This window comes from Choloepus didactylus, chromosome 7 (genome assembly GCF_015220235.1).
Source record: "Choloepus didactylus isolate mChoDid1 chromosome 7, mChoDid1.pri, whole genome shotgun sequence".
Lineage (NCBI taxonomy): Eukaryota > Metazoa > Chordata > Mammalia > Pilosa > Megalonychidae > Choloepus > Choloepus didactylus.
The window spans coordinates 41,633,989-41,647,012 of record NC_051313.1 but is presented as its reverse complement, the minus strand read 5'-3'; the positions used below and the strand labels follow the sequence as shown (position 1 = coordinate 41,647,012).

The window sequence follows — 13,024 nt, the reverse complement described above, 5'->3', positions numbered from 1 at the left end:
TCTCCTGCCAGCTATGTGGACTTTAGGCAAGTTACTTAATTTCTTGAGCTTCAACTATAAAATGGAAACAAAACCTATTTTCTTATAGTGTAGTTTAGAACAAATGATTAAATGAGCAAATTGCACAGTTTAATTTGCCATTCTTTGTAGGATAGGTTTGGCATTTTATTATTTATTATAAATAATAAAAACTAAAGAAATTGAGGTTACTGTTGTATCCTATACTAGTTAAATGAAGAAGACTGGAAATAAAAGCAAATTTATCATTCTGCTTGGGGAAGAGCTGTTATTAACAGCTCATCACTCATCCTACAAAGTGCCAAAACTCATGGGATGAGAGCAGGTATTCCAGACTGGACTGGCTCTCAAAGTCTATTTAGAATAAACCTAAATTTCCAGGAACAAATAGATTCTCCAAGGGCTCTTCCAGTCTGGGACTCATCTCTGGTTAAGGCTCAGCAGAATCCTCTAGGGACTCACCTTATTGTAGTCTATCCATAAATGTATTAGACGCAGTTCACTAGGTGAAATCAGCTCAAGTCTGAATCTAAGTCAGAATCTAAGTCTTTGCTTTATCCATAGCAGGCTATATATTCTACTTGCAGTGAAAATGATCATTTTTCTTTCTTCTTACTAAAACAGTCCTCTCAGAATTTATAACTATATATAACTCAAAGTGGGATACCATTAAACCTGCTCTCTTCCATACTCTATCCACCCCTCATACTCATGTGCATGGTGGACAGCTTGGAACCATCTACTTGCCTCACTCACAAATGTGCTAATACATTTTAAGGTACCTTAATGATAGAAAACATGCTTATCCAACAAGCTTTATTTATCTACTTATCTATCAACTGTCTGCATCAAAACTAATTCGGAATAGCTAAACTATTAGAATAAAAACCCTTTGGTTTTTAAATTAAAGCATCACTGCTTTTTGTATAGAGAATTAACCTAAATATTGTGGTGAATACAGAAGTGTTCAGAATTTAATCTCATTCTTACAGTAAAAGTTACTCAATTAAGTTTGGCCTAATATAATAGGTCCCAGAATTTTACCAAAAAGCTCAGATTTTAAAAATCAAATTTTGGAAACCTCACCAAGAAACCGTTTCATTATTATTTCAGAAAAAATTTTTCCTCTTGCAGGAGGCTTTTGATATCTCATAGAAAGAATAGTCTTTCCAATTATTTTGGAAACTATTAGTTTCAAAGATTATAGTAACATTAGAAATCCTGTGTGTTTAGTTTTGGGAAAACATTGCATAACAGGAAGCACCTGTTAAATGGGAGGCCCTGAAACATCAACTTTATATCATATGCATACCTTTTATTACTTTAGGTATAAGCATACTTTTCTACTCATTAAAATTTTCACTTCAACTTCTGATTTCTGGGCTATTATGTTTCAGTGGCATAAGATACTGTATTCTAGTTGATCTAGCTTTGTGAACATCCTACAGCTGATTAAAGTCTCTGCTAGAAATTTTGTATTTTGAAGGGAAAAGGCACAAAGACCAAAATGCAAAAGCAGGATGAGTAAAATTTTAAATATATTTAGTGCAACCTTACTTCTTGTATTCACCTATATTGCTATGGTGAAATAACTCAGCAGACAGAAGGGGGCAAATGCATGATGCAAAGTCAATGGGTAGAACCGTGTGTATATTATTGTAAGCTAACTAAAAATGGACTTAAAAGTCTAAAGAAAACATTTGGGAAGAGTGCTTTTTTGGTTAATCTAATACAACATACACTTCTTTAAATGAAAAATATACTGAAGATAATAATCTTTTTTTAATCTAAGGTGGTAGTCTTATCTTTTGAGTAGGGCTTACGTCTTTGACAGTAGGTACCACTTCTACTCCCCCACCGTCCCATACACACATTATAAATTTGTATGCACTAGATGGAGCTCAGTAAATGTTTTGGTGAGTAATACAGTTATTACAACAACAGTAACAGTAAAAAAAATAGCTGTTTGACAAAATATCACTTTTTCTTCTGCAGTCTCTCCCTAATGAGTCCTTGTTTTTAATAATTGTTTTGGAACTCTAAAACCATTTCAATTAAAAAGAGACCAGGCATAGAGACCATACCAGTCATTTCCAGATAATTATGGTTTTAGATAAGATCCTGAAGGTACATTCCTTTTTGTATTCTCCAAAATGACTTGGAGGGTTTCAACATGTAATGGCCATCTCTCTCATTTCATTACAGCATCATTTAAGAGTGAATCTACTGAGCTTATAAAAGTAAATAGAAACTCCAAATTGGTACTTATATGAAGTCCTGACTTTCTAAGGGATTGAGACAGGAAATAAAAATGGAGAAAAATTACTCTTTATTGAAAAATACCAATAATACTGACAGAATTGAAAGGCAATTCATGCTTCCAGAATACAAAGTACTTAATACATTTTTTAAACCTGTTTGCATTTCAAACAAAGTTAACATTTTTTGCAAGTCAAACTTGATAACCTGACAAAAATATTTTCCAGCTTTATTATTTAAGGAGCTGCACAACCTTTAAAGTGGGGACCATGGAGGCAGGCAGGAGTGGAGGGACATAACGCACCCAGAACTGTGCAGTAGTGTACAGCAACATTTCCCACATCTTTGGTGCTGGAAACAAAAATACTGCACAAGACAGCTGCCCTCCAGTGTCAGAGAATCTTGGGAAACAGTATATCAAAAGATAGGCAGTTTTTCTTATAATTTTCAGACTTTCATTTAAGATTGTTTTTTGAAGAAAATCTTTAAGACACCACTATAATTTACTGTCATTCAGTAACTCTGAATTTAAAAAGAACTATAGTGAAAGAAATGAACTATTACCATCAAAATGGTCTTTGCTGAGCTGTGAGTAATAATTCTATGCTATTTTAGATGCAAAACAATGAACACATAGGCAAGTTTAATTTGAAACCACGCAAATTATGTATGTAGGCTCAGATAGTAGCAGTGTTCACTTTTATTACTAATAGCTTAACTGGAACAGCCATTCTATTCATTTCACCAGCAGGAAGAGCAGCACCAAGATTTCTAAAATTCTTTATATATAAAGCTTAAGTCATTGTCCAAGTCTCATTCTTTGCATGCTCCAATTCTTGTTATTTAACATAAAAGCAACAGGATTTGGAGAGTTACTATTTGCTGTATTAAAAGTTATACAGCATCTTGTACTGTCAAAAAGCAAAATACTGTGAATGGCAGCCCTTCTTCACAGCTCTAACCTTGAAGCTGCCAAGCATTCACTGCTCATGCCAGCAGTGGCATTTCCACAGTAAAATAGCAGAAACTAAAGGAATCATGGCGCAATGGATTTCTGAATTCTTTTATCTACCATTGGTCCTGGGGCTTAGTACCTTCCCCTTGTAGACTATATCTGCTGATCATTCCATCATCTTTAACGGAGGAAAGGCATCAGGTCATATAGCGGGTAATGGCTCTCAGAGCATAAAGGAGTTCTGCTTGCATCCTAGCTTCTATAAGAAGCAGATTAACATGAACCTGAACATAAAACACATGATTATATTAGATAGGATTACAAGGATTCACAATCACAGTTTTTGCAGTCATCTAATACATCTAATAAAAAAACACCAAAAATAAGTACATTTTGTACTGACTCAGGGCTTTTTTTTTCTTTTTGCATATGATAACTGTTACTAAAGTACAGGCTGCTGGTTTTGCAGAGATCATTCATCTTAATGTTAGTATCCGTTAAAAATACAAATGTGCTATATTGTAGTCACTTTACACAAAGGGCACTATCAAAATGAGATTTGCTCACTTAAATGTGCATTCAGTGAATGTACTGGGAGGAGAATAGTTCTTGTGGGTTTCCTTTTGAATTTCAAGGGTTTTAACTATTTGTAAAGTAAATAATGTGAGGTGTCAGTAATATCTGCAGTTTTTCATGGTAACAAGTAATCTGAGGAAACGGTCTTACAACTTGGTTATATGTTGTTTTGGTTTTGTTTTTCATAAAAATGGAATAATTTTTAGTATTTTTACTATGTGATAGCAAAGGATCTTTCGTGAATGTCACACAGTAAGTCGTTATTAATTAATGCTGCATTACAAGTCTGTGCTATCCACTTCTTTCCTCTTTGAACTACTTTTGAGAGTCACTAGGAGCACATGGATAGAACTGGCACTTTTTTTGTAAAGCAAGCTTGAAAATGTTTATGTGCACACATCCAGAAATTTTTGTAAACATGTTAAACAATTTTACTAATTTTTATAATAAATATTTTGGTAAAGATTTGTACAATATGAATTCAAGCAGATATACTAAACTACTGCTATTTACATTTTAGAAAATTATATATACATTTTTGCATACCAAAATAGCTGCTAAGAAATTACAGAATTTCCTAATAAAAGATAATTAGAAAATCTTAGAAAACGTACTTCTTTATTTTATTTTTTTTTTCTTTTATGTGCCACTGAATAACTAGGACAAAAGTCTTGGGTTTAATAGGATATTGATTGCTCAGTAAAATCAATGCTATCTGATGTTCTTTTTGGATTGATGTTTTAAACTTTCATTTATTTTTGATTGCATCTCTCCTCTTCTGAAGTTGTTAAAACTTCAGAAAATCTCACCACTGCTTTAGTCAGTTTCAAACAGACTAGGCCTTTCTACCTATAGACAATTACAAAGGGCTCTTGCAAAACACTCTTCTTTCTTCTAAGTGGTAACAGTGATGCCAGGACTTCTGAAGATGAGCCAGCCCACCTGTCCTCTCTATCTTTATTCTTTTACTTTATCACCGTAATGAGGTGATAATCCAAGGAGTATCCTGAGGCAGCTGGGAAGATGTTCTTTGGGTTGGTATGGGTGATGAAAAGGATTTGAAAGTTATTAGGTTAGGTGGAGGAGACTAAGGATCACTGATAGTTACAGACTAAACAAGCCACAATGGGCACGTACCTTCTCAGAGTGCTTGAACTGCCTCCAGAAGCTATCATACATTCTTTTGGTAACCTTTTCGGGAGTGCAAACAATGGTTTTGATATAAACTTTAAAGCTACGATCCAATAGCTGGTTAATTTCACCATAGTCATAATCATCATATCTGTTAAAATACAAAGTGAGAATTACATTTTCACTGTGGTCTGTTTTCTTCTTATAAAAGTATAGACATTGATAGTAAATGCTGAATGTTTTCCCTCTTTGGGCAGGCAGCTGTTCCCAAAAATGGTAATAAAAACCTTAAAATGTTTAAGTGAGGATGGATAAGTGAGTATAAATGGGTAAGAAATAGAGACCCTAAGGAAAGGAACAGAAGACTTGCCAGTACCCAAGAAAATAATTCCTGAAACTTGACAGTACTACATTGTAGCACTGGATCCCAAGCAATAGTATATTATTTATAATCATGAACAAGCAACAACACCGAGAGCAACAAATTCTGGGAACAGAGCTTATGACTATTGCTGAAATTATGAAATTAACAACAAATTAACCAGGCAATTGTATTTATTATTGGCACTATAACACAGAAATATAAGGGACAAACCATTTATGTAAATAAAATGTAACTAGAATTTTATTTACCCTAGGAGTTTCTGGTGTCAGATGAGGACAAAAAAAGGGGGGTAGTCCTGGAGGGAAGGATGGTCTATAGACAGCCTCATGGTATCTATACTTAGGAGAGGCTGCTCTGCTTTTAGCTAAGATGGTCCCAGGCATCAATATGTGCCCTGCTGCAATGGATGATGGATTCCAGAACACCCAAGCACAAGAAGTCTCCACTGGAAACGGTAGAGAGCTCCTGAAAAGCTTGTTCTACAACCATTCAGGAGCCTTATGTCAACAGTTTGGCTACTGAAAAGCAAAACAAAGCATGATTTGATAGCCAAATTAATCAGAAAGTACTGCAGCATGGAGTTTGTGTACATGTGTGAGAACTGGGTGTACAATTGACTGCATTTTCTACACAATATAATGTGACTGAATACCTAACAGTAAGGACTTGAGAATTTTGATGAAGTATTATGGGAGTAGTTACTCTTTAGAAGGAGCTTGAGAATAGCCAGAGGGGCTATATAAGGGTGCTGAGATCCAAGAAGGCAGAAAGAAGGGTGTCGGATGAGGACAAAAAAGGAGGTAGATGGTGAGAAAAAAAAGATCCCAGAGACATTCAGTGACAAGCTTTGCCACTTCTCTTTTATTCCCTAGGAACAGCTTGCCTGCCCTTTTCTTCTCTCTCCCTGGAGGTAGCTGTCATTTAATCTTACCAATGACCCCAACTCTCCCTTAGGCCTAGCTAGGAGAGAGGAAATGAACTTAGCTGCCAAGGGGTTGGTTCTTTGAAGCACAAGCAAAAAAAAAAAAAAAGTTATTGGAGAAGAGATGGTTATGAGTATATGGTATGTGTGTGTGCTCCAAGCACCTGAAAAAAATGTAGTCCAAAGAAAAATATCTCTTTTTATAAACATAAGAAGAAAACAAACTAACCTTATTCCAAACATGCAGTGAATATAGTTCCAAATAGCACGTCTAAGCATTGAGGTATCAACATCTTTGTGCATTGCCATTGTATTATAAGTAAGATTGTAAGCAATGTGAAATTTTTCATCAATCAGCTGCCCCACATCTGGATAAAGACGATTTACCAAAGAATACCCATGGTCTTCCCAGCAATAGTCCTAAAAACAGAGAACAGAGTGAATGTGAATACCTAAAATGTAGCTTTATCTTCTCTCTTAACTCAGCCACAAGAGGTAACTAATCTCTGGAGTTCTCTCTACTATTCTATTGCTGCAACCATTCAAATGGTCCTCAAATTTTGTGAATTTTTAATTCACTACCTCCATCACTCATTCATTTTCCTCCCACTCTCCTCCTGACTCTCAGTCTTATTAACTTAGTTTCCTAATTGGGTTTCCTGCATTAAATCTTCCTCCTTCCTTTCTTTTCACCTCAAATGAAATTTAATAAGCCCCCAATTCTATGTTGCTCCCACTTTTATTTTCCTAAAACACCTCTTTGACAATATGCCATCCTTTTGGACAAGAACAATACAAACCTTATTTAATCTACTCGAAACTGCTGTCTGGCATTTAAGGCATACCTGACCAATTTAAACTAATTTCCCACTAATTAGAAGTAGGAATACTTTGCTTGAAGCTCTAAGCAGCCCAATCAGTCTCTTTACAATCCCCTTCCCTCAATCTGTACCTCAATCTAAGCTAAATTATTGTCTACAGTTCCCACTGCCTATTTAAAAAAAAAATTTTTTTAGAGCAGTTGTAGGTTTATAGAAAAAATCATGCAGAAAGTTGAGTTGCCCTTGTTTTTTGACCCTCTAAATCTCTCAAATCCTAATCTCCTTACATAAAACTTTCATACTTCATGATCTCTTCAATTTCTAATCAGTTATATTTCACGACACAATTTATTGAGAATAAATATTCTATAACTCTTCCTTATGCCAAATTTTCTCTCCTTAAACAAGATATCTTAGCTCCATGAGCAAAGAAACAAAATCTCACAGTTCTCAAATATTTTCATAATTCTGGTAAAATAGTTATCATACCACACTGGTCTCTTATAATAATTGGGAAAGTTAGGAGTATCCACTCTCTGAATTAAATATTTACACAACAGATTATTTAAGACATACATTTAACCTACAGTATGCTTCTACTGATAGACTGGAAACAGTCTTACAAAACTAGAGCACAGAATAGATAAGTATTTGCTAATTAGTTAGGATTCTCAACTTTTAGTCTGAAACTACAGGTTACTGCTTGTGAAGCACTTAGCATAATGCTTCCTGCCAAGCAAAAACAGAGAAGGAGCCTGGTATCCTGGAGGACCACCAGGTCCTTAAGCTTCCATGGACTCTATATATACAGAACTACATGAGAAAATTTTACTGTATATTTCAGAGTTAATGATTTGGGAGGTAAGGAAACTGGGTCTACCACTAGTAATTCTACTCTCTACATCACTAATTTTATTCACTCTAAGAGACAAGTATTAAGTAATTTCAGAACATTTATTAGTGTGAATCCTCCTAAAATTTGAATTGGAAACCCTCAAAAATTCTCATCATTTCAAATAACATTTGGTTAATATTTTAAAGGGAATGAGGATACTGTAATTTTCATGACTTATTTTCTGTGGTATCTGCAACAACAAAACATTTACTCTTCCTATAAGTCCTAACTTGAGCACATCCCTCACCTCTTATTTTCTCAACCTCCCCACCTCCCTCTACCCCCCCAACACACACACACACACACACACACACACACACACACACACACTCTCTCTCTCTTCATGGAACACTGAGGACTTGTCTTCCAGCACTCAGACCTGGAGGCCTGGTATACATCAGGGCAGGTAATTGCCTCAGTTTAACACTGGGGTTCAGAAGGAGACAGGGAGAAAAACCACTGCTATAAATGCTGGCTAGATTTAGTAAAACTATTATTTATTGTTCAGCTATATTATGACCTTTAAATGAGTTTTTTTGTGCACCATCCTGGGAGCCTAACTACCACTGGAATTTTGTTTTATTGGTGAATGTATTTTGAATTCTGAACAACTGACTTATGAACTTTCACAACAATAAAATATTAAGAGAATTGCCTATATATAGGAAAGTTACTTCTTTCTGCAACATTTTACAGTTTTCAAATCCAAGAGGCTCTTTCTTATTTGAAGCCAGACTGAAGTATTTCTAACCAATTATGTGCACACAAAAAATTGCAGTTTTACCTGGACTCGAAATGTTGGAACATGCATCCCATGTCTAGAGAAATCCTTATAGCCATAACTAGTATCCTCAAAGTGACGAGATACATCTCTTGCTGGTGTAACTTCTTCATCATCTGAAATGTTAAAAAAAAAAAACATTGAAAGCTTTTAAAAAACAGGATGCTAGTTAAAATTCATTTTACCCATAGCAAGTAAAAATAGGATAACCCTGTCTCTGACACTGAGTAATCACTATCAAACAAAATAAAGTCTTAAAGCTATAGCGTGCAGCACCTTATGTAGTAAATGGAATGTACTAAAGGTAGACTCCCTGTAATAAAAAAAAATTCATGATTTTATTCTCTGTGCCTTTTATTCCCCTCTTTTATGGTCCTTCTCTCCCTCTGCATCCCCACCCCAATTTATGGATATTAAGTTCTACTTAAAAGTATGTGCTCAAAGTATGACCATCCTTTTGGATTATCTTTAAGGTGTTAATAACAACTATTAAAATCAGCCAAGCTCTAAAATTTAGCACTTCATCTACTTCACTTGAATATTAACGTCACACTATATTTAATATGATTTTTCTAACAGTGCAATGGTCCTAGAAACAATTCTAGAATGCTGAATAAAGGAAAGAGGTCCTGTGAGTCATAATCTTTACAATGCTTCTTGCACTGCCTGAAGCCTTTTTGGATTATCATCAGGTTTAGGAAATGATGAGATTATAGTTTCAAGTAAACATGGTATTATATGACAGAAACAAAAACTTTTCTGCAGGAAAAACAAGCTAATGCCCAACCTCTATTTATACAAATTTGATGTTTTCTTTTCTATTAAGAAATATGATGCTTTTAACACTAACACAGTTTTACTCTATACATTTTGAGATACTTTTATAAACATTTTCTCCTTTAAGTTACCTTGTTTATATGTTAAATCTTGTACACTGTATATAGATAAGGGCTAAACATAAAGGATTTAGCTGGAAAGAATCTTGGGACTTTACGAACTCAATTTCCTCATTTTAAGGAAGAGAAAAAAAGAGGGGTTCATATATTAACTGACTTAACCAAGTTCACAGAGCTCATTAGCAGTGAGAAACCAAATGTCCTCCTTCCTAGCCTACAGCGATTTTCACTGTAACTTCCTTAATTCTTTCTGATGAGGTAATGGTATAACAAGGACAAACACTGACTACTGGCAGTGGCAAAATATGACCAGTATTCTACTTTAACTTCTGAGGTCCCTAGCTAATTACAATACTTCAATATTAGTCAATACTTAATTTTACTTTTATATTACATTGTATTTCAAAATAAGTAATATGTTCTTAAAAAGTCACTAGTAAAACAATCTTTAGTACTTCAAATCCAAGTTTCTCATTGACTTGAAACACTGAAAATACACATATTTTACCATAAAGATTATCTAGAAGATGTATTAAATTTCTTAAAAAAGTTAAAAAAACATAATTTTCTATGTAACCGTTGAGATAAGTTATAAAAGAGTCAACATCATTATTTTTGGCACATTAGAAAGTCCAAAGAAAAACCAGTATATAATGGAAATAGTTCACTTGACCCTTCACTGGTCTATAACTGGTACCATTCTTTTGGAAGTCTGGACCCTTTTTCCTAGCACTTTGCTGATGCTCAAGTTTTTGTATGGGAAAAGGTTGATACAGGCTGAAAAGAGAAGTGCACTGAAAAATACCAGAGCCATTACTAACTCAAAATGCAAGAAACAAACTAGAGAGAAGCATACTTCCCAAACACACAGCTGAGTAGACCTGGGGAGCTTGCAACTATTAGTTTCCAGGCAATATACTGAATTAGTTACCTCCTTCAAAAATTATTTTTAAGTAGGAATACCTATCCAATGGCTTCTCTAAAAGGAAAGACATATTTGGATTAATGATTTCACAATTTTTTACTTAAATTCTCTGAACAAAAGAGTTATTTGTAAGCAATAGAAAAATTGACTGTGTAGTGGTTGCTCTTACCTGAGGAGAAAACAAACATGCTCTCTCTTTTTTCTATTTCAAAACGTGAAGCCATCTCTTCCTGACTCGCCTCTTCTTCATCTCGGCATTCCTGTAACTGCTTCATCTTTTCCATAAGAGCTTCGACCTCAAAGAAGGAATCACTTACCTGATGAGAAAATATAATTAATGTTATCTATGTCAGACACAAGATGAAATTTATGAATTTTCTCCTAAATCTGTCACATAGGGATTTGTACTTAGAATATGGGAAAAATAGTCCTTGTTATAATTTTAATGTAAGTTAATAAATCAAAAACTGAATTATCTTGGCCTATTAGGTAAACAGATATGCAGATTTTTAAATATAAGAGAAAAATTATTTTAGAAACACACTCCAATGCTTTTACCTTGTAAAATTAGTAATAAAGCCATTCATTGTTTACACTGTTTAAAAATTAAAATTTAGTACTATTTGTCAATTTAAAACAATATTTGAAAAGTAACTTCTACTTGCTCAATCAGTTAAATAAATAAGATACACAAAGTATAAGTAGTATTGCATTAATTTGGTGCATTGGACATATTGTCAATATTACATCTCTCATCTTTAAAATTATCATAAGCAACTCTGTACAATTTCCCAAATAAAAATGAAACATCCTTTGGGCTAGAGTTGGCCACTTGACCTCTGCAAATGGGGGCTGACAGCAGTCACTTGCTGGTATGACTCCAACAGCGTCAACTCTATGGTGGTGTGGTTGACACATGAGGACTGGTCAAGTGGTCTTGAACTAGTCAAACAAGTTACACTTCTATCTCCTGCTGCATCCTTACTATGAAAGATGGATCAAATTTATGGAGTTTTTATTTATAAAACTCCAAATATCAATGTTCAGATACAAAAGTAATATTTCCTCCTTTATAAATTTCATCATTTGCCAGGAATATTCTTCTCCTACCCTTCTTTTCAATCTGGCTTATATCCATTGATCCCCCAGGCATCAGCTTACATGCATCTCCTGACCATGTCTACTCCCATGCCCAATTATTTTCTCACAGCACACTGCTTTTATCTTCAGAGTACCAATCCCAATTTGTGATTGTACAATCATCTGCATATTTATTGGTTTAATGTCTGCCTCTCCCCAGACCAACCCTTCATAGGGACAGAAACCTGTATTTAGTTTGACAGTATATACCCAGAGCCTAGCATAGTACCTGGCCCACAGTAGAAACTCAAGAAATATTTGCTGCAGAATAACTGTCAGTATAATTCTATATTAGGAGAAATAGTCTGCCCTAAGCACCTTCTCTAATGATGTGATGGAAAGTGGTTTCTATGATGGTACTGATGGTTCTTGTGGTACAGACATCTCCATAATTATTCAAGGGACAGGGTCGATAACCAAACAAAAAAGGGCTGAAAAGGATTAGGTTGGTTAATAGAATAACCCAAGGTTTAAAACAAAATAAAACAAAACAAAACAAAAAAACCAACAAGGTCTCTGACAATTCACATTATCCCTCATTACATTAATGTATTTATTTTGTTTATCCATTTTCCCCTAACATGTTCTTAGGAAAGACAGTTTTTTATAAATTATACTGAAATGAGTGAAAGGAAACAAAGTATGTTTCTTTTACTGTTTGACTAATCTGCTAAAGGTGTTTGTGGTAAAAAATAAAACAGAACAAAACAAAAGGCATTTTATCTTAGTATTAAAATCTTAATAGTGTATGAGGGAATTCTTTTTTGTGTTTGTTTTTTATCATTTGTATTTGAAGAACTGAGTCAGATATCCAATTTGTATCTAAGAATAAGCTATTTCAGTTCACTGTCAAGTGTCATCAGTGTGGACTGTGAACCTTCTAAAAGTATTCAACTTAAACATGGAAATGGGGAGCTTATCTATTGGAAAGGAGAATCATAAATAATCAGTGACTGCAAGTCTACAGCATGAATCTAGGTAGCTCTACAGAGGGTAAACTGATGGTCCTTGTCCTAGTCAGCACAGAGCTGTGACCAACCTTGGGAAAATGATTTTCCTTCATGTGCTGATTTCACCATATGTAAATGCTACCTCTTACTTAGCACTTGATAAAAGCCAAGTGCTGTACTAGGTCTTTTTTGTTTTAACCATTTTTTTAATTGAAATATATTCACATACCATACAATCATCCAAAGTGTAAAACAATTGTTCGCAATATCCTCATATAGTTATGCATTCATCACCACAATTTTTGAACATTTTTATTACCCCCCAAAATCAAAATAAGAATAAAAATAAAAGTAAAAAGAACACGCAAAA

The 13,024-nt window shown here is 34.4% G+C and overlaps 2 protein-coding genes across 4 annotated transcripts in view; one reads left to right on the top strand and one right to left on the bottom strand.

Moving 5' to 3' along the window:
• ARMC2 (armadillo repeat containing 2) overlaps positions 1–11,242 on the top strand; it is a 170,576-nt gene extending 159,334 nt beyond the window's left edge. The window contains 1 exon segment of the mRNA XM_037844639.1: positions 10,785–11,242. The gene's annotated coding sequence lies outside the window, so the exon portion shown is untranslated.
• Positions 2,335–13,024, bottom strand: part of SESN1 (sestrin 1) — a 104,784-nt gene continuing 94,094 nt past the window's right edge. For all 3 annotated transcript variants that reach the window (XM_037842395.1, XM_037842397.1, XM_037842396.1), the window contains exons 6-10: positions 10,734–10,881; positions 8,747–8,859; positions 6,476–6,666; positions 4,946–5,090; positions 2,335–3,516 (exon numbers count right to left, since the gene is read on the bottom strand). In XM_037842395.1, the coding sequence (XP_037698323.1) occupies positions 3,430–3,516; positions 4,946–5,090; positions 6,476–6,666; positions 8,747–8,859; positions 10,734–10,881 (684 nt within the window). In that variant the 3' untranslated portion in view covers positions 2,335–3,429. The remainder of the gene's footprint in view (positions 3,517–4,945; positions 5,091–6,475; positions 6,667–8,746; positions 8,860–10,733; positions 10,882–13,024) is intronic.